At 41.7% G+C, this 23,146-nt stretch overlaps 1 protein-coding gene across 2 annotated transcripts in view; it reads right to left on the reverse strand.

The window, feature by feature from the left end:
• Positions 1–23,146, reverse strand: part of LOC115102086 (FYVE, RhoGEF and PH domain-containing protein 3-like) — a 176,532-nt gene that overhangs the window by 30,377 nt on the left and 123,009 nt on the right. The window contains exon 3 of one of the 2 annotated variants that reach the window (XM_065005315.1): positions 19,482–19,683. In XM_065005315.1, coding sequence (XP_064861387.1) covers positions 19,482–19,683 — 202 coding nt within the window. Of the gene's footprint in view, positions 1–19,442; positions 19,684–23,146 lie in introns of both variants that reach the window. The other variant, XM_065005314.1, reaches the window with a different exon arrangement.

Genomic DNA, 23,146 nt, shown 5'->3' on the forward strand with positions numbered 1-23,146 from the left:
AGACATTGAGTGTGTATTCTGTGACAGAGGTTAAGACAGACATTGAGTGTGTATTCTGTGACAGAGGATAAGACAGACATTGAGTGTGTATTCTGTGACAGAGGATAAGACAGACATTGAGTGTGTATTCTGTGACAGAGGTTAAGACAGACATTGAGTGTGTATTCTGTAACAGAGGGTGAGACAGACATTGAGTGTGTATTCTGTGACAGAGGATAAGACAGACATTGAGTGTGTATTCTGTGACAGAGGGTAAGACAGACATTGAGTGTGTATTCTGTGACAGAGGGTAAGACAGACATTGAGTGTGTATTCTGTGACAGAGGATAAGACAGACATTGAGTGTGTATTCTGTGACAGAGGATAAGACAGACATTGAGTGTGTATTCTGTGACAGAGGATAAGACAGACATTGAGTGTGTATTCTGTGACAGAGGGTAAGACAGACATTGAGTGTGTATTCTGTGACAGAGGGTAAGACAGACATTGAGTGTGTATTCTGTGACAGAGGATAAGACAGACATTGAGTGTGTATTCTGTAACAGAGGTTAAGACAGACATTGAGTGTGTATTCTGTGACAGAGGGTAAGACAGACATTGAGTGTGTATTCTGTAACAGAGGATAAGACAGACATTGAGTGTGTATTCTGTGACAGAGGTTAAGACAGACATTGAGTGTGTATTCTGTGACAGAGGACAAGACAGACATTGAGTGTGTATTCTGTAACAGAGGGTAAGACAGACATTGAGTGTGTATTCTGTGACAGAGGACAAGACAGACATTGAGTGTGTATTCTGTAACAGAGGGTAAGACAGATATTGAGTGTGTATTCTGTGACAGAGGATAAGACAGACATTGAGTGTGTATTCTGTGACAGAGGATAAGACAGACATTGAGTGTGTATTCTGTGACAGAGGTTAAGACAGACATTGAGTGTGTATTCTGTGACAGAGGACAAGACAGACATTGAGTGTGTATTCTGTAACAGAGGGTAAGACAGACATTGAGTGTGTATTCTGTGACAGAGGATAAGACAGACATTGAGTGTGTATTCTGTGACAGAGGATAAGACAGACATTGAGTGTGTATTCTGTGACAGAGGATAAGACAGACATTGAGTGTGTATTCTGTGACAGAGGATAAGACAGACATTGAGTGTGTATTCTGTGACAGAGGGTAAGACAGACATTGAGTGTGTATTCTGTGACAGAGGGTAAGACAGACATTGAGTGTGTATTCTGTGACAGAGGATAAGACAGACATTGAGTGTGTATTCTGTGACAGAGGATAAGACAGACATTGAGTGTGTATTCTGTGACAGAGGATAAGACAGACATTGAGTGTGTATTCTGTGACAGAGGGTAAGACAGACATTGAGTGTGTATTCTGTGACAGAGGGTAAGACAGACATTGAGTGTGTATTCTGTGACAGAGGATAAGACAGACATTGAGTGTGTATTCTGTAACAGAGGTTAAGACAGACATTGAGTGTGTATTCTGTGACAGAGGGTAAGACAGACATTGAGTGTGTATTCTGTAACAGAGGATAAGACAGACATTGAGTGTGTATTCTGTAACAGAGGTTAAGACAGACATTGAGTGTGTATTCTGTGACAGAGGATAAGACAGACATTGAGTGTGTATTCTGTGACAGAGGGTAAGACAGACATTGAGTGTGTATTCTGTGACAGAGGGTAAGACAGACATTGAGTGTGTATTCTGTGACAGAGGATAAGACAGACATTGAGTGTGTATTCTGTGACAGAGGGTAAGACAGACATTGAGTGTGTATTCTGTGACAGAGGGTAAGACAGACATTGAGTGTGTATTCTGTGACAGAGGATAAGACAGACATTGAGTGTGTATTCTGTGACAGAGGGTAAGACAGACATTGAGTGTGTATTCTGTGACAGAGGATAAGACAGACATTGAGTGTGTATTCTGTGACAGAGGGTAAGACAGACATTGAGTGTGTATTCTGTGACAGAGGGTAAGACAGACATTGAGTGTGTATTCTGTGACAGAGGATAAGACAGACATTGAGTGTGTATTCTGTGACAGAGGGTAAGACAGACATTGAGTGTGTATTCTGTGACAGAGGGTGAGACAGACATTGAGTGTGTATTCTGTGACAGAGGATAAGACAGACATTGAGTGTGTATTCTGTGACAGAGGTTAAGACAGACATTGAGTGTGTATTCTGTGACAGAGGATAAGACAGACATTGAGTGTGTATTCTGTGACAGAGGGTAAGACAGACATTGAGTGTGTATTCTGTGACAGAGGATAAGACAGACATTGAGTGTGTATTCTGTGACAGAGGTTAAGACAGACATTGAGTGTGTATTCTGTGACAGAGGATAAGACAGACATTGAGTGTGTATTCTGTGACAGAGGGTAAGACAGACATTGAGTGTGTATTCTGTGACAGAGGATAAGACAGACATTGAGTGTGTATTCTGTGACAGAGGATAAGACAGACATTGAGTGTGTATTCTGTGACAGAGGGTAAGACAGACATTGAGTGTGTATTCTGTGACAGAGGGTAAGACAGACATTGAGTGTGTATTCTGTGACAGAGGTTAAGACAGACATTGAGTGTGTATTCTGTGACAGAGGTTAAGACAGACATTGAGTGTGTATTCTGTGACAGAGGATAAGACAGACATTGAGTGTGTATTCTGTGACAGAGGTTAAGACAGACATTGAGTGTGTATTCTGTGACAGAGGATAAGACAGACATTGAGTGTGTATTCTGTGACAGAGGGTAAGACAGACATTGAGTGTGTATTCTGTGACAGAGGATAAGACAGACATTGAGTGTGTATTCTGTGACAGAGGTTAAGACAGACATTGAGTGTGTATTCTGTGACAGAGGATAAGACAGACATTGAGTGTGTATTCTGTGACAGAGGGTAAGACAGACATTGAGTGTGTATTCTGTGACAGAGGATAAGACAGACATTGAGTGTGTATTCTGTGACAGAGGATAAGACAGACATTGAGTGTGTATTCTGTGACAGAGGGTAAGACAGACATTGAGTGTGTATTCTGTGACAGAGGGTAAGACAGACATTGAGTGTGTATTCTGTGACAGAGGTTAAGACAGACATTGAGTGTGTATTCTGTGACAGAGGTTAAGACAGACATTGAGTGTGTATTCTGTGACAGAGGTTAAGACAGACATTGAGTGTGTATTCTGTGACAGAGGTTAAGACAGACATTGAGTGTGTATTCTGTGACAGAGGTTAAGACAGACATTGAGTGTGTATTCTGTGACAGAGGTTAAGACAGACATTGAGTGTGTATTCTGTGACAGAGGTTAAGACAGACATTGAGTGTGTATTCTGTGACAGAGGGTGAGACAGACATTGAGTGTGTATTCTGTGACAGAGGGTGAGACAGACATTGAGTGTGTATTCTGTGACAGAGGTTAAGACAGACATTGAGTGTGTATTCTGTAACAGAGGGTAAGACAGACATTGAGTGTGTATTCTGTAACAGAGGGTAAGACAGACATTGAGTGTGTATTCTGTGACAGAGGGTGAGACAGACATTGAGTGTGTATTCTGTGACAGAGGTTAAGACAGACATTGAGTGTGTATTCTGTAACAGAGGGTAAGACAGACATTGAGTGTGTATTCTGTAACAGAGGGTAAGACAGACATTGAGTGTGTATTCTGTAACAGAGTGTAAGACAGACATTGAGTGTGTATTCTGTAACAGAGGATAAGACAGACATTGAGTGTGTATTCTGTAACAGAGGATAAGACAGACATTGAGTGTGTATTCTGTAACAGAGGATAAGACAGACATTGAGTGTGTATTCTGTAACAGAGGATAAGACAGACATTGAGTGTGTATTCTGTGACAGAGGTTAAGACAGACATTGAGTGTGTATTCTGTGACAGACATTGAGTGTGTATTCTGTGACAGAGGGTAAGACAGACATTGAGTGTGTATTCTGTGACAGAGGTTAAGACAGACATTGAGTGTGTATTCTGTGACAGAGGTTAAGACAGACATTGAGTGTGTATTCTGTGACAGACATTGAGTGTGTATTCTGTGACAGACATTGAGTGTGTATTCTGTGACAGACATTGAGTGTGTATTCTGTAACAGAGGGTAAGACAGACATTGAGTGTGTATTCTGTGACAGAGGTTAAGACAGACATTGAGTGTGTATTCTGTGACAGAGGTTAAGACAGACATTGAGTGTGTATTCTGTAACAGAGGGTGAGACAGACATTGAGTGTGTATTCTGTAACAGAGGTTAAGACAGACATTGAGTGTGTATTCTGTGACAGAGGATAAGACAGACATTGAGTGTGTATTCTGTGACAGAGGTTAAGACAGACATTGAGTGTGTATTCTGTGACAGAGGTTAAGACAGACATTGAGTGTGTATTCTGTAACAGAGGGTGAGACAGACATTGAGTGTGTATTCTGTGACAGAGGTTAAGACAGACATTGAGTGTGTATTCTGTGACAGAGGATAAGACAGACATTGAGTGTGTATTCTGTGACAGAGGATAAGACAGACATTGAGTGTGTATTCTGTGACAGAGGTTAAGACAGACATTGAGTGTGTATTCTGTAACAGAGGGTGAGACAGACATTGAGTGTGTATTCTGTGACAGAGGATAAGACAGACATTGAGTGTGTATTCTGTGACAGAGGGTAAGACAGACATTGAGTGTGTATTCTGTGACAGAGGGTAAGACAGACATTGAGTGTGTATTCTGTGACAGAGGATAAGACAGACATTGAGTGTGTATTCTGTGACAGAGGATAAGACAGACATTGAGTGTGTATTCTGTGACAGAGGATAAGACAGACATTGAGTGTGTATTCTGTGACAGAGGGTAAGACAGACATTGAGTGTGTATTCTGTGACAGAGGGTAAGACAGACATTGAGTGTGTATTCTGTGACAGAGGATAAGACAGACATTGAGTGTGTATTCTGTAACAGAGGTTAAGACAGACATTGAGTGTGTATTCTGTGACAGAGGGTAAGACAGACATTGAGTGTGTATTCTGTAACAGAGGATAAGACAGACATTGAGTGTGTATTCTGTGACAGAGGTTAAGACAGACATTGAGTGTGTATTCTGTGACAGAGGACAAGACAGACATTGAGTGTGTATTCTGTAACAGAGGGTAAGACAGACATTGAGTGTGTATTCTGTGACAGAGGACAAGACAGACATTGAGTGTGTATTCTGTAACAGAGGGTAAGACAGATATTGAGTGTGTATTCTGTGACAGAGGATAAGACAGACATTGAGTGTGTATTCTGTGACAGAGGATAAGACAGACATTGAGTGTGTATTCTGTGACAGAGGTTAAGACAGACATTGAGTGTGTATTCTGTGACAGAGGACAAGACAGACATTGAGTGTGTATTCTGTAACAGAGGGTAAGACAGACATTGAGTGTGTATTCTGTGACAGAGGATAAGACAGACATTGAGTGTGTATTCTGTGACAGAGGATAAGACAGACATTGAGTGTGTATTCTGTGACAGAGGATAAGACAGACATTGAGTGTGTATTCTGTGACAGAGGATAAGACAGACATTGAGTGTGTATTCTGTGACAGAGGGTAAGACAGACATTGAGTGTGTATTCTGTGACAGAGGGTAAGACAGACATTGAGTGTGTATTCTGTGACAGAGGATAAGACAGACATTGAGTGTGTATTCTGTGACAGAGGATAAGACAGACATTGAGTGTGTATTCTGTGACAGAGGATAAGACAGACATTGAGTGTGTATTCTGTGACAGAGGGTAAGACAGACATTGAGTGTGTATTCTGTGACAGAGGGTAAGACAGACATTGAGTGTGTATTCTGTGACAGAGGATAAGACAGACATTGAGTGTGTATTCTGTAACAGAGGTTAAGACAGACATTGAGTGTGTATTCTGTGACAGAGGGTAAGACAGACATTGAGTGTGTATTCTGTAACAGAGGATAAGACAGACATTGAGTGTGTATTCTGTAACAGAGGTTAAGACAGACATTGAGTGTGTATTCTGTGACAGAGGATAAGACAGACATTGAGTGTGTATTCTGTGACAGAGGGTAAGACAGACATTGAGTGTGTATTCTGTGACAGAGGGTAAGACAGACATTGAGTGTGTATTCTGTGACAGAGGATAAGACAGACATTGAGTGTGTATTCTGTGACAGAGGGTAAGACAGACATTGAGTGTGTATTCTGTGACAGAGGGTAAGACAGACATTGAGTGTGTATTCTGTGACAGAGGATAAGACAGACATTGAGTGTGTATTCTGTGACAGAGGGTAAGACAGACATTGAGTGTGTATTCTGTGACAGAGGATAAGACAGACATTGAGTGTGTATTCTGTGACAGAGGGTAAGACAGACATTGAGTGTGTATTCTGTGACAGAGGTAAGACAGACATTGAGTGTGTATTCTGTGACAGAGGATAAGACAGACATTGAGTGTGTATTCTGTGACAGAGGGTAAGACAGACATTGAGTGTGTATTCTGTGACAGAGGGTGAGACAGACATTGAGTGTGTATTCTGTGACAGAGGATAAGACAGACATTGAGTGTGTATTCTGTGACAGAGGTTAAGACAGACATTGAGTGTGTATTCTGTGACAGAGGATAAGACAGACATTGAGTGTGTATTCTGTGACAGAGGGTAAGACAGACATTGAGTGTGTATTCTGTGACAGAGGATAAGACAGACATTGAGTGTGTATTCTGTGACAGAGGTTAAGACAGACATTGAGTGTGTATTCTGTGACAGAGGATAAGACAGACATTGAGTGTGTATTCTGTGACAGAGGGTAAGACAGACATTGAGTGTGTATTCTGTGACAGAGGATAAGACAGACATTGAGTGTGTATTCTGTGACAGAGGATAAGACAGACATTGAGTGTGTATTCTGTGACAGAGGGTAAGACAGACATTGAGTGTGTATTCTGTGACAGAGGGTAAGACAGACATTGAGTGTGTATTCTGTGACAGAGGTTAAGACAGACATTGAGTGTGTATTCTGTGACAGAGGTTAAGACAGACATTGAGTGTGTATTCTGTGACAGAGGATAAGACAGACATTGAGTGTGTATTCTGTGACAGAGGTTAAGACAGACATTGAGTGTGTATTCTGTGACAGAGGATAAGACAGACATTGAGTGTGTATTCTGTGACAGAGGGTAAGACAGACATTGAGTGTGTATTCTGTGACAGAGGATAAGACAGACATTGAGTGTGTATTCTGTGACAGAGGTTAAGACAGACATTGAGTGTGTATTCTGTGACAGAGGATAAGACAGACATTGAGTGTGTATTCTGTGACAGAGGGTAAGACAGACATTGAGTGTGTATTCTGTGACAGAGGATAAGACAGACATTGAGTGTGTATTCTGTGACAGAGGATAAGACAGACATTGAGTGTGTATTCTGTGACAGAGGGTAAGACAGACATTGAGTGTGTATTCTGTGACAGAGGGTAAGACAGACATTGAGTGTGTATTCTGTGACAGAGGTTAAGACAGACATTGAGTGTGTATTCTGTGACAGAGGTTAAGACAGACATTGAGTGTGTATTCTGTGACAGAGGTTAAGACAGACATTGAGTGTGTATTCTGTGACAGAGGTTAAGACAGACATTGAGTGTGTATTCTGTGACAGAGGTTAAGACAGACATTGAGTGTGTATTCTGTGACAGAGGTTAAGACAGACATTGAGTGTGTATTCTGTGACAGAGGTTAAGACAGACATTGAGTGTGTATTCTGTGACAGAGGGTGAGACAGACATTGAGTGTGTATTCTGTGACAGAGGGTGAGACAGACATTGAGTGTGTATTCTGTGACAGAGGTTAAGACAGACATTGAGTGTGTATTCTGTAACAGAGGGTAAGACAGACATTGAGTGTGTATTCTGTAACAGAGGGTAAGACAGACATTGAGTGTGTATTCTGTGACAGAGGGTGAGACAGACATTGAGTGTGTATTCTGTGACAGAGGTTAAGACAGACATTGAGTGTGTATTCTGTAACAGAGGGTAAGACAGACATTGAGTGTGTATTCTGTAACAGAGGGTAAGACAGACATTGAGTGTGTATTCTGTAACAGAGGGTAAGACAGACATTGAGTGTGTATTCTGTAACAGAGGATAAGACAGACATTGAGTGTGTATTCTGTAACAGAGGATAAGACAGACATTGAGTGTGTATTCTGTAACAGAGGATAAGACAGACATTGAGTGTGTATTCTGTAACAGAGGATAAGACAGACATTGAGTGTGTATTCTGTAACAGAGGATAAGACAGACATTGAGTGTGTATTCTGTAACAGAGGGTAAGACAGACATTGAGTGTGTATTCTGTAACAGAGGGTGAGACAGACATTGAGTGTGTATTCTGTAACAGAGGGTAAGACAGACATTGAGTGTGTATTCTGTAACAGAGGATAAGACAGACATTGAGTGTGTATTCTGTAACAGAGGATAAGACAGACATTGAGTGTGTATTCTGTAACAGAGGATAAGACAGACATTGAGTGTGTATTCTGTAACAGAGGATAAGACAGACATTGAGTGTGTATTCTGTAACAGAGGATAAGACAGACATTGAGTGTGTATTCTGTGACAGAGGATAAGACAGACATTGAGTGTGTATTCTGTGACAGAGGATAAGACAGACATTGAGTGTGTATTCTGTGACAGAGGTTAAGACAGACATTGAGTGTGTATTCTGTGACAGAGGATAAGACAGACATTGAGTGTGTATTCTGTGACAGAGGGTAAGACAGACATTGAGTGTGTATTCTGTGACAGAGGATAAGACAGACATTGAGTGTGTATTCTGTGACAGAGGTTAAGACAGACATTGAGTGTGTATTCTGTGACAGAGGATAAGACAGACATTGAGTGTGTATTCTGTGACAGAGGGTAAGACAGACATTGAGTGTGTATTCTGTGACAGAGGATAAGACAGACATTGAGTGTGTATTCTGTGACAGAGGATAAGACAGACATTGAGTGTGTATTCTGTGACAGAGGGTAAGACAGACATTGAGTGTGTATTCTGTGACAGAGGGTAAGACAGACATTGAGTGTGTATTCTGTGACAGAGGTTAAGACAGACATTGAGTGTGTATTCTGTGACAGAGGTTAAGACAGACATTGAGTGTGTATTCTGTGACAGAGGTTAAGACAGACATTGAGTGTGTATTCTGTGACAGAGGTTAAGACAGACATTGAGTGTGTATTCTGTGACAGAGGTTAAGACAGACATTGAGTGTGTATTCTGTGACAGAGGGTGAGACAGACATTGAGTGTGTATTCTGTGACAGAGGGTGAGACAGACATTGAGTGTGTATTCTGTGACAGAGGTTAAGACAGACATTGAGTGTGTATTCTGTAACAGAGGGTAAGACAGACATTGAGTGTGTATTCTGTAACAGAGGGTAAGACAGACATTGAGTGTGTATTCTGTGACAGAGGGTGAGACAGACATTGAGTGTGTATTCTGTGACAGAGGTTAAGACAGACATTGAGTGTGTATTCTGTAACAGAGGGTAAGACAGACATTGAGTGTGTATTCTGTAACAGAGGGTAAGACAGACATTGAGTGTGTATTCTGTAACAGAGGGTAAGACAGACATTGAGTGTGTATTCTGTAACAGAGGATAAGACAGACATTGAGTGTGTATTCTGTAACAGAGGATAAGACAGACATTGAGTGTGTATTCTGTAACAGAGGATAAGACAGACATTGAGTGTGTATTCTGTAACAGAGGATAAGACAGACATTGAGTGTGTATTCTGTAACAGAGGATAAGACAGACATTGAGTGTGTATTCTGTAACAGAGGGTAAGACAGACATTGAGTGTGTATTCTGTAACAGAGGGTGAGACAGACATTGAGTGTGTATTCTGTAACAGAGGGTAAGACAGACATTGAGTGTGTATTCTGTAACAGAGGATAAGACAGACATTGAGTGTGTATTCTGTAACAGAGGATAAGACAGACATTGAGTGTGTATTCTGTAACAGAGGATAAGACAGACATTGAGTGTGTATTCTGTAACAGAGGATAAGACAGACATTGAGTGTGTATTCTGTGACAGAGGATAAGACAGACATTGAGTGTGTATTCTGTGACAGAGGATAAGACAGACATTGAGTGTGTATTCTGTGACAGAGGGTAAGACAGACATTGAGTGTGTATTCTGTGACAGAGGGTAAGACAGACATTGAGTGTGTATTCTGTAACAGAGGGTAAGACAGACATTGAGTGTGTATTCTGTGACAGACATTGAGTGTGTATTCTGTGACAGAGGATAAGACAGACATTGAGTGTGTATTCTGTGACAGAGGGTAAGACAGACATTGAGTGTGTATTCTGTGACAGAGGATAAGACAGACATTGAGTGTGTATTCTGTGACAGAGGATAAGACAGACATTGAGTGTGTATTCTGTGACAGAGGATAAGACAGACATTGAGTGTGTATTCTGTGACAGAGGGTAAGACAGACATTGAGTGTGTATTCTGTGACAGAGGGTAAGACAGACATTGAGTGTGTATTCTGTGACAGAGGGTAAGACAGACATTGAGTGTGTATTCTGTGACAGAGGGTAAGACAGACATTGAGTGTGTATTCTGTGACAGAGGGTAAGACAGACATTGAGTGTGTATTCTGTGACAGAGGATAAGACAGACATTGAGTGTGTATTCTGTGACAGAGGATAAGACAGACATTGAGTGTGTATTCTGTGACAGAGGATAAGACAGACATTGAGTGTGTATTCTGTGACAGAGGGTAAGACAGACATTGAGTGTGTATTCTGTGACAGAGGGTAAGACAGACATTGAGTGTGTATTCTGTGACAGAGGGTAAGACAGACATTGAGTGTGTATTCTGTGACAGAGGGTAAGACAGACATTGAGTGTGTATTCTGTGACAGAGGATAAGACAGACATTGAGTGTGTATTCTGTGACAGAGGATAAGACAGACATTGAGTGTGTATTCTGTGACAGAGGATAAGACAGACATTGAGTGTGTATTCTGTGACAGAGGGTAAGACAGACATTGAGTGTGTATTCTGTGACAGAGGGTAAGACAGACATTGAGTGTGTATTCTGTAACAGAGGGTAAGACAGACATTGAGTGTGTATTCTGTGACAGACATTGAGTGTGTATTCTGTGACAGAGGATAAGACAGACATTGAGTGTGTATTCTGTGACAGAGGGTAAGACAGACATTGAGTGTGTATTCTGTAACAGAGGGTAAGACAGACATTGAGTGTGTATTCTGTGACAGAGGATAAGACAGACATTGAGTGTGTATTCTGTAACAGAGGGTAAGACAGACATTGAGTGTGTATTCTGTGACAGAGGGTAAGACAGACATTGAGTGTGTATTCTGTGACAGAGGATAAGACAGACATTGAGTGTGTATTCTGTAACAGAGGGTAAGACAGACATTGAGTGTGTATTCTGTGACAGAGGATAAGACAGACATTGAGTGTGTATTCTGTGACAGAGGGTAAGACAGACATTGAGTGTGTATTCTGTAACAGAGGGTAAGACAGACATTGAGTGTGTATTCTGTGACAGAGGGTAAGACAGACATTGAGTGTGTATTCTGTGACAGAGGATAAGACAGACATTGAGTGTGTATTCTGTGACAGAGGGTAAGACAGACATTGAGTGTGTATTCTGTAACAGAGGGTAAGACAGACATTGAGTGTGTATTCTGTGACAGAGGGTAAGACAGACATTGAGTGTGTATTCTGTAACAGAGGGTAAGACAGACATTGAGTGTGTATTCTGTAACAGAGGGTAAGACAGACATTGAGTGTGTATTCTGTGACAGAGGACAAGACAGACATTGAGTGTGTATTCTGTAACAGAGGGTAAGACAGACATTGAGTGTGTATTCTGTGACAGAGGATAAGACAGACATTGAGTGTGTATTCTGTGACAGAGGGTAAGACAGACATTGAGTGTGTATTCTGTGACAGAGGATAAGACAGACATTGAGTGTGTATTCTGTGACAGAGGGTAAGACAGACATTGAGTGTGTATTCTGTGACAGACATTGAGTGTGTATTCTGTGACAGAGGGTAAGACAGACATTGAGTGTGTATTCTGTGACAGAGGGTAAGACAGACATTGAGTGTGTATTCTGTGACAGAGGGTAAGACAGACATTGAGTGTGTATTCTGTGACAGAGGGTAAGACAGACATTGAGTGTGTATTCTGTGACAGAGGGTGAGACAGACATTGAGTGTGTATTCTGTGACAGAGGGTAAGACAGACATTGAGTGTGTATTCTGTGACAGAGGGTAAGACAGACATTGAGTGTGTATTCTGTGACAGAGGGTAAGACAGACATTGAGTGTGTATTCTGTGACAGAGGGTAAGACAGACATTGAGTGTGTATTCTGTGACAGAGGATAAGACAGACATTGAGTGTGTATTCTGTGACAGAGGGTGAGACAGACATTGAGTGTGTATTCTGTGACAGAGGTTAAGACAGACATTGAGTGTGTATTCTGTGACAGAGGGTGAGACAGACATTGAGTGTGTATTCTGTAACAGAGGGTGAGACAGACATTGAGTGTGTATTCTGTGACAGAGGTTAAGACAGACATTGAGTGTGTATTCTGTGACAGAGGGTGAGACAGACATTGAGTGTGTATTCTGTAACAGAGGGTGAGACAGACATTGAGTGTGTATTCTGTGACAGAGGGTAAGACAGACATTGAGTGTGTATTCTGTGACAGAGGTTAAGACAGACATTGAGTGTGTATTCTGTGACAGAGGGTAAGACAGACATTGAGTGTGTATTCTGTGCCAGAGGGTAAGACAGACATTGAGTGTGTATTCTGTGACAGAGGGTAAGACAGACATTGAGTGTGTATTCTGTGACAGAGGGTAAGACAGACATTGAGTGTGTATTCTGTGACAGAGGGTAAGACAGACATTGAGTGTGTATTCTGTGACAGAGGTTAAGACAGACATTGAGTGTGTATTCTGTGACAGAGGGTAAGACAGACATTGAGTGTGTATTCTGTGACAGAGGGTGAGACAGACATTGAGTGTGTATTCTGTAACAGAGGGTGAGACAGACATTGAGTGTGTATTCTGTGACAGAGGGTAAGACAGACATTGAGTGTGTATTCTGTGACAGAGGTTAAGACAGACATTGAGTGTGTATTCTGTGACAGAGGGTAAGACAGACATTGAGTGTGTATTCTGTGCCAGAGGGTAAGACAGACATTGAGTGTGTATTCTGTGACAGAGGGTAAGACAGACATTGAGTGTGTATTCTGTAACAGAGGGTGAGACAGACATTGAGTGTGTATTCTGTAACAGAGGGTGAGACAGACATTGAGTGTGTATTCTGTGACAGAGGGTAAGACAGACATTGAGTGTGTATTCTGTAACAGAGGGTGAGACAGACATTGAGTGTGTATTCTGTGACAGAGGTTAAGACAGACATTGAGTGTGTATTCTGTAACAGAGGGTGAGACAGACATTGAGTGTGTATTCTGTGACAGAGGGTAAGACAGACATTGAGTGTGTATTCTGTAACAGAGGGTAAGACAGACATTGAGTGTGTATTCTGTAACAGAGGGTAAGACAGACATTGAGTGTGTATTCTGTGACAGAGGGTAAGACAGACATTGAGTGTGTATTCTGTAACAGAGGGTAAGACAGACATTGAGTGTGTATTCTGTGACAGAGGTTAAGACAGACATTGAGTGTGTATTCTGTAACAGAGGGTGAGACAGACATTGAGTGTGTATTCTGTAACAGAGGGTGAGACAGACATTGAGTGTGTATTCTGTGACAGAGGTTAAGACAGACATTGAGTGTGTATTCTGTGACAGAGGGTAAGACAGACATTGAGTGTGTATTCTGTGACAGAGGTTAAGACAGACATTGAGTGTGTATTCTGTGACAGAGGTTAAGACAGACATTGAGTGTGTATTCTGTGACAGAGGTTAAGACAGACATTGAGTGTGTATTCTGTGACAGAGGTTAAGACAGACATTGAGTGTGTATTCTGTGACAGAGGTTAAGACAGACATTGAGTGTGTATTCTGTGACAGAGGTTAAGACATACATTGAGTGTGTATTCTGTGACAGAGGTTAAGACAGACATTGAGTGTGTATTCTGTAACAGAGGGTGAGACAGACATTGAGTGTGTATTCTGTAACAGAGGGTGAGACAGACATTGAGTGTGTATTCTGTGACAGAGGATAAGACATACATTGAGTGTGTATTCTGTGACAGAGGTTAAGACAGACATTGAGTGTGTATTCTGTGACAGAGGTTAAGACAGACATTGAGTGTGTATTCTGTGACAGAGGTTAAGACAGACATTGAGTGTGTATTCTGTGACAGAGGACAAGACAGACATTGAGTGTGTATTCTTTGACAGAGGGTAAGACAGACATTGAGTGTGTATTCTGTGACAGAGGGTAAGACAGACATTGAGTGTGTATTCTGTGACAGAGGGTAAGACAGACATTGAGTGTGTATTCTGTAACAGAGGGTGAGACAGACATTGAGTGTGTATTCTGTGACAGAGGGTAAGACAGACATTGAGTGTGTATTCTGTGACAGAGGTTAAGACAGACATTGAGTGTGTATTCTGTGACAGAGGGTAAGACAGACATTGAGTGTGTATTCTGTGCCAGAGGGTAAGACAGACATTGAGTGTGTATTCTGTGACAGAGGGTAAGACAGACATTGAGTGTGTATTCTGTAACAGAGGGTGAGACAGACATTGAGTGTGTATTCTGTAACAGAGGGTGAGACAGACATTGAGTGTGTATTCTGTGACAGAGGGTAAGACAGACATTGAGTGTGTATTCTGTAACAGAGGGTGAGACAGACATTGAGTGTGTATTCTGTGACAGAGGTTAAGACAGACATTGAGTGTGTATTCTGTAACAGAGGGTGAGACAGACATTGAGTGTGTATTCTGTGACAGAGGGTAAGACAGACATTGAGTGTGTATTCTGTAACAGAGGGTAAGACAGACATTGAGTGTGTATTCTGTAACAGAGGGTAAGACAGACATTGAGTGTGTATTCTGTGACAGAGGGTAAGACAGACATTGAGTGTGTATTCTGTAACAGAGGGTAAGACAGACATTGAGTGTGTATTCTGTGACAGAGGTTAAGACAGACATTGAGTGTGTATTCTGTAACAGAGGGTGAGACAGACATTGAGTGTGTATTCTGTAACAGAGGGTGAGACAGACATTGAGTGTGTATTCTGTGACAGAGGTTAAGACAGACATTGAGTGTGTATTCTGTGACAGAGGGTAAGACAGACATTGAGTGTGTATTCTGTGACAGAGGTTAAGACAGACATTGAGTGTGTATTCTGTGACAGAGGTTAAGACAGACATTGAGTGTGTATTCTGTGACAGAGGTTAAGACAGACATTGAGTGTGTATTCTGTGACAGAGGTTAAGACAGACATTGAGTGTGTATTCTGTGACAGAGGTTAAGACAGACATTGAGTGTGTATTCTGTGACAGAGGTTAAGACATACATTGAGTGTGTATTCTGTGACAGAGGTTAAGACAGACATTGAGTGTGTATTCTGTAACAGAGGGTGAGACAGACATTGAGTGTGTATTCTGTAACAGAGGGTGAGACAGACATTGAGTGTGTATTCTGTGACAGAGGATAAGACATACATTGAGTGTGTATTCTGTGACAGAGGTTAAGACAGACATTGAGTGTGTATTCTGTGACAGAGGTTAAGACAGACATTGAGTGTGTATTCTGTGACAGAGGTTAAGACAGACATTGAGTGTGTATTCTGTGACAGAGGACAAGACAGACATTGAGTGTGTATTCTTTGACAGAGGGTAAGACAGACATTGAGTGTGTATTCTGTGACAGAGGGTAAGACAGACATTGAGTGTGTATTCTGTGACAGAGGGTAAGACAGACATTGAGTGTGTATTCTGTAACAGAGGGTGAGACAGACATTGAGTGTGTATTCTGTGACAGAGGTTAAGACAGACATTGAGTGTGTATTCTGTGACAGAGGGTAAGACAGACATTGAGTGTGTATTCTGTAACAGAGGGTGAGACAGACATTGAGTGTGTATTCTGTGACAGAGGGTAAGACAGACATTGAGTGTGTATTCTGTGACAGAGGGTAAGACAGACATTGAGTGTGTATTCTGTGACAGAGGTTAAGACAGACATTGAGTGTGTATTCTGTGACAGAGGGTAAGACAGACATTGAGTGTGTATTCTGTGACAGAGGTTAAGACAGACATTGAGTGTGTATTCTGTGACAGAGGGTAAGACAGACATTGAGTGTGTATTCTGTGACAGAGGGTAAGACAGACATTGAGTGTGTATTCTGTGACAGAGGTTAAGACAGACATTGAGTGTGTATTCTGTGACAGAGGGTAAGACAGACATTGAGTGTGTATTCTGTGCCAGAGGGTAAGACAGACATTGAGTGTGTATTCTGTGACAGAGGGTAAGACAGACATTGAGTGTGTATTCTGTGACAGAGGTTAAGACAGACATTGAGTGTGTATTCTGTGACAGAGGTTAAGACAGACATTGAGTGTGTATTCTGTGACAGAGGTTAAGACAGACATTGAGTGTGTATTCTGTGACAGAGGTTAAGACAGACATTGAGTGTGTATTCTGTGACAGAGGGTAAGACAGACATTGAGTGTGTATTCTGTGCCAGAGGGTAAGACAGACATTGAGTGTGTATTCTGTGACAGAGGGTAAGACAGACATTGAGTGTGTATTCTGTGACAGAGGTTAAGACAGACATTGAGTGTGTATTCTGTGACAGAGGTTAAGACAGACATTGAGTGTGTATTCTGTGACAGAGGTTAAGACAGACATTGAGTGTGTATTCTGTGACAGAGGTTAAGACAGACATTGAGTGTGTATTCTGTGACAGAGGTTAAGACAGACATTGAGTGTGTATTCTGTGACAGAGGATAAGACATACATTGAGTGTGTATTCTGTGACAGAGGTTAAGACAGACATTGAGTGTGTATTCTGTAACAGAGGGTGAGACAGACATTGAGTGTGTATTCTGTAACAGAGGGTGAGACAGACATTGAGTGTGTATTCTGTGACAGAGGATAAGACATACATTGAGTGTGTATTCTGTGACAGAGGTTAAGACAGACATTGAGTGTGTATTCTGTGACAGAGGTTAAGACAGACATTGAGTGTGTATTCTGTGACAGAGGTTAAGACAGACATTGAGTGTGTATTCTGTGACAGAGGACAAGACAGACATTGAGTGTGTATTCTTTGACAGAGGGTAAGACAGACATTGAGTGTGTATTCTGTGACAGAGGGTAAGACAGACATTGAGTGTGTATTCTGTGACAGAGGGTAAGACAGACATTGAGTGTGTATTCTGTAACAGAGGGTGAGACAGACATTGAGTGTGTATTCTGTGACAGAGGGTAAGACAGACATTGAGTGTGTATTCTGTGACAGAGGTTAAGACAGACATTGAGTGTGTATTCTGTGACAGAGGGTAAGACAGACATTGAGTGTGTATTCTGTGCCAGAGGGTAAGACAGACATTGAGTGTGTATTCTGTGACAGAGGGTAAGACAGACATTGAGTGTGTATTCTGTAACAGAGGGTGAGACAGACATTGAGTGTGTATTCTGTGACAGAGGGTAAGACAGACATTGAGTGTGTATTCTGTAACAGAGGGTGAGACAGACATTGAGTGTGTATTCTGTGACAGAGGTTAAGACAGACATTGAGTGTGTATTCTGTAACAGAGGGTGAGACAGACATTGAGTGTGTATTCTGTGACAGAGGGTAAGACAGACATTGAGTGTGTATTCTGTAACAGAGGGTAAGACAGACATTGAGTGTGTATTCTGTAACAGAGGGTAAGACAGACATTGAGTGTGTATTCTGTGACAGAGGGTAAGACAGACATTGAGTGTGTATTCTGTAACAGAGGGTAAGACAGACATTGAGTGTGTATTCTGTGACAGAGGTTAAGACAGACATTGAGTGTGTATTCTGTAACAGAGGGTGAGACAGACATTGAGTGTGTGTATTCTGTAACAGAGGGTGAGACAGACATTGAGTGTGTATTCTGTGACAGAGGTTAAGACAGACATTGAGTGTGTATTCTGTGACAGAGGGTAAGACAGACATTGAGTGTGTATTCTGTGACAGAGGTTAAGACAGACATTGAGTGTGTATTCTGTGACAGAGGTTAAGACAGACATTGAGTGTGTATTCTGTGACAGAGGTTAAGACAGACATTGAGTGTGTATTCTGTGACAGAGGTTAAGACAGACATTGAGTGTGTATTCTGTGACAGAGGTTAAGACAGACATTGAGTGTGTATTCTGTGACAGAGGTTAAGACATACATTGAGTGTGTATTCTGTGACAGAGGTTAAGACAGACATTGAGTGTGTATTCTGTAACAGAGGGTGAGACAGACATTGAGTGTGTATTCTGTAACAGAGGGTGAGACAGACATTGAGTGTGTATTCTGTGACAGAGGATAAGACATACATTGAGTGTGTATTCTGTGACAGAGGTTAAGACAGACATTGAGTGTGTATTCTGTGACAGAGGTTAAGACAGACATTGAGTGTGTATTCTGTGACAGAGGTTAAGACAGACATTGAGTGTGTATTCTGTGACAGAGGACAAGACAGACATTGAGTGTGTATTCTTTGACAGAGGGTAAGACAGACATTGAGTGTGTATTCTGTGACAGAGGGTAAGACAGACATTGAGTGTGTATTCTGTGACAGAGGGTAAGACAGACATTGAGTGTGTATTCTGTAACAGAGGGTGAGACAGACATTGAGTGTGTATTCTGTGACAGAGGTTAAGACAGACATTGAGTGTGTATTCTGTGACAGAGGGTAAGACAGACATTGAGTGTGTATTCTGTAACAGAGGGTGAGACAGACATTGAGTGTGTATTCTGTGACAGAGGTTAAGACATACATTGAGTGTGTATTCTGTGACAGAGGGTAAGACAGACATTGAGTGTGTATTCTGTGACAGAGGTTAAGACAGACATTGAGTGTGTATTCTGTGACAGAGGATAAGACAGACATTGAGTGTGTATTCTGTAACAGAGGGTGAGACAGACATTGAGTGTGTATTCTGTGACAGAGGGTAAGACAGACATTGAGTGTGTATTCTGTAACAGAGGGTGAGACAGACATTGAGTGTGTATTCTGTAACAGAGGGTGAGACAGACATTGAGTGTGTATTCTGTAACAGAGGGTGAGACAGACATTGAGTGTGTATTCTGTAACAGAGGGTAAAACAGACATTGAGTGTGTATTCCATGCAAAACATTCATACTCGTATAGCAATACCCACACCATAAATAATCAAACTAAATATAATGATACAGGGTGAGAATACCTTGTGGAATCTTCTACCCCCTGCAGTGCAGTAAAGTACCTGGACTTCTCAAACCTCTCGATGAGTAGCCCCACGTTCTGGGCTTCTCTTTGAGGCAGTGTGGCCAGGCCAGGGGGGATCTGGCTGGGCCGCGGCTTGGGCGAAGTTGGGGGAGCAGGCAGCGGCCTGGAGGGGGCCGGGGGGATCCTCTTGGGCTTCTTGTCCTGTCCGAGGGCCAGCAGGTGCAGGGGCTTAGGCGGCACTGTAGGTCCAGGTCCAGGAAGAGGGGGAATGGAATGAGGAAGAAGATACAGATACTAGGTCAGGTCACTGGTGTGACGACAGAAACAGTCATGTTTCAAGTGCCCCGGTGTGAGAAAGCCTCCATTTCTGTATTCCAGATGCCCTTGGCTGCTGCAGCTACCCACTCACAAAACCACAGTCCAAATGCCACCACAAAACACAACATATAAATGCTCAACTCCAAGAGTAGGTCCAGGAACACAGCACAGGAGAAGTTCTGATGCTGCTTCACAGAGCTAAGACAGCTTCCTGGTTTCAGAACAGGATGCAGTGATGACTGCTTGTAAGCCACTGTGGTTTCAAAGTCAGATAAAAAAAAACACAAGCACACAGACAAAAAAAATGACAGGCCGAGAGCAGTCCAAAAACAGACTCTGCACAAATGGCCACCCACACTATCAGAGGATAACACGCTACTGTATAGCTAGCTACATGCTCTTAAAACATGGTTACTGCAGAATGCATTTAGAGGACACTAGGTTTTTTCTATATATTTTATGCAGGCCAGTCTTTGCTGTGTGCTTGGTATTGTACTAGGGCTGAATGAGGAACAGGTCTCTCTCTGAGTGTGTGTGTGTGGCTACAGCACAGCCTAAAGCAGGGGTTCTTTTTCAGCCTGGGACCCAAATGAGATATTCTGTGTTTTCCTGGGACCCAAGCTTCGGAAAATATGCAACTTTTCGTAAATATCGGTACATTTCATTGCCCATATGCCTAAAAAATGCAATATAGACAAAAACAAATAACAATGAAATACCCATAAATAACTTTAGTTTATTTTTCCCCGTTAAAAACACTCTTACATACCTGTCTATGTTGGAACTATTGCTGTTAAAATACAATAAATGATTTCATTCTGAACCGGAATAAACGGATTGATCACATCACACAGATGTAGAACAGAACACACACAGGCTTGTTGATCGTGCAACCCTAAGTAACAGTACAGATAAAAACTGATCAGGCCTACTGTACATCTTACTGTACATCTTACTGTAGAAATGATTGTTGATAGAAAGTCTAGGTTGGAACTGTTGCTGTTAAAATACATATGTTTTTATTCTGAACTGGAATAAACTGATTGATCACATCACACAGATGTAGACCAGATGAGAGGTCCTATTGAGACATTTTCAGTCCTAATGAGAGGTGTGTGGCTGGTTGAAGTTTTCAGTCCTAATGAGAGGTGTGTGGCTGGTTGAAGTTTTCAGTCCTAATGAGAGGTGTGTGGCTGGTTGAAGTTTTCAGTCCTAATGAGAGGTGTGTGGCTGGTTGAAGTTTTCAGTCCTAATGAGAGGTGTGTGGCTGGTTGAAGTTTTCAGTCCTAATGAGAGGTGTGTGGCTGGTTGAAGTTTTCAGTCCTAATGAGAGGTGTGTGGCTGGTTGAAGTTTTCAGTCCTAATGAGAGGTGTGTGGCTGGTTGAAGTTTTCAGTCCTAATGAGAGGTGTGTGGCTGGTTGAAGTTTTCAGTCCTAATGAGAGGTGTGTGGCTGGTTGAAGTTTTCAGTCCTAATGAGAGGTGTGTGGCTGGTTGAAGTTTTCAGTCCTAATGAGAGGTGTGTGGCTGGTTGAAGTTTTCAACAAGCAGGTCTATTATGGACTCAGTTTTTAACAGTGTAACACTGAGGTCATGCTCAGCATTGACACTGTTTCTGTACTTCAGAACCCTGACTTGCATAGGTATGTGGTGCCAAACTGGATCAGAACATCTACTGCTTTTTCAGTCAGTTTATTCCAGATCAGAATAAAAAATATTACTTGTAACAGTTCCAACCTAGACTTGTTTTCAACAATCATTTCTACAGTAAAATGTACAGTAGGCCTGATCACTTTTCATCTTCATCTATACTGTTTCTTAGGTTTACACTATCAGTAGCTAGCTAACTTGCTTTGGCTAACGTCAGCTATTAGCTGTTAAACGTTAAACGGCCAGGGGATTGTTTGAAAGAGAAACTCACATCTATTACTATGAGAGATAGTACTCCCTTATTTCTGCTTATTATCACTTGTTATAAAATGACAACAATGCTTTGTTAGTTGACTTACTTTTCCACTTTCAAAGCACTGTTTCCTGAGGCATACTGCCCTGTTCTGAAATAACTCCCTGGGTTTACTGTCATGTACAGTTGTGCCTGGATGTTTGGTCAGGGCGTGTCATTTTATTAGTTTGTTAGTTTTGAGAGACTCATTACTAAGCACTTCCCCACACAAAACACATTGTGGGCGCTCCTCATTATTTCTCAAAGTTTGTATGAAAGAGACAGAACGTCATCATTGTATTTGCGTGTCATGACCATTGAGCTCAGTCAGAACTTGTGACGAGCATGAGTCCATTTCATGACAGCGGTGAGGAATAACAAGCAGTGTTGCCAACTCCTCAGTAAGGAAAGTAGCTATTGGCTGTCCTAAAAGTCGCTAAATGACGTCATCACCTACTTTGCATAATTGGCCATGTGCATGTAATTGTGATGGACGCTGTAGGGGAGAGGAATAATGTCGTGGGAGGGACAAAAAGTGAGTAAAAAAACACCCTAAATATGTTTAGAACTACAAATGAGCAAGCTGCAGAGAGTGGCATCACACACAGCGAATAAGAACCAGATATTTGAGGCCATACTCCTCCTTCAGCACTTTATGGACACCATTGTTAATAATAGAGGCATTGTCAGTCCCTATCCCCAGGAGTTTCTCTTTTTTAAGACTTCAAAGCCACAACAGCACGGGCTATAGATTTGGCATCTCCTCCCTCCAACTCAACAAGCCCCGGAAATGTTGATACAATTGTCTGCTTGGTGTCATTAAAGTACCTTATCACAACCCCCAGGTACTTAGAAACACTTACATCCGTGCACTCATCGAGGAGGAGGCTGAAACGCTGGTCACCCACATCTGCAACCAACTTTTTCAGAAAGTATGGTGCTTGACCACCATTAATCATTACTGTGCACTTTGTCCTGTGCATGTTGAAGTGGGTAGTAGCAGCAGTGGAGTCTGAGAAAGCAGCTCTACATGCTTCTCCAATGTGATCAAATGCCAATTTGTTTTAACCATAAATGGCAGCTTGTTTTGGGTGGAAAACTGTTATAAAGCTTTTCCTTTTGAGGTTGTTTTTGAGTTGTCATGTGTTTTTTTTACATCACTAAGTTTGGCGTAGAAATCAGCCTTACAATACAGGCAGTATGTCCGTGTATCATCTCCAATAAACGGCTTCAACCAGCCTTTGAATTCAGGGTTTGATTCCCACTCCTTTCTGTATTTTTGAGTGTACAGGTTAGACAGACATGATGGGCTAACCAGCTAGATGTTTAGCTTAAGGTGAGTAAGTGACTGATGCTGTGTGAGTCAAATGCAGTGATTTATTTTTGTGCAGTGATTTATTTTAGACAAAGAACATTTTACATCCTGCCCTGAATGAAAGCCAG

The sequence above is a fragment of the Oncorhynchus nerka genome, linkage group LG20 (genome assembly GCF_034236695.1).
Source record: "Oncorhynchus nerka isolate Pitt River linkage group LG20, Oner_Uvic_2.0, whole genome shotgun sequence".
Lineage (NCBI taxonomy): Eukaryota > Metazoa > Chordata > Actinopteri > Salmoniformes > Salmonidae > Oncorhynchus > Oncorhynchus nerka.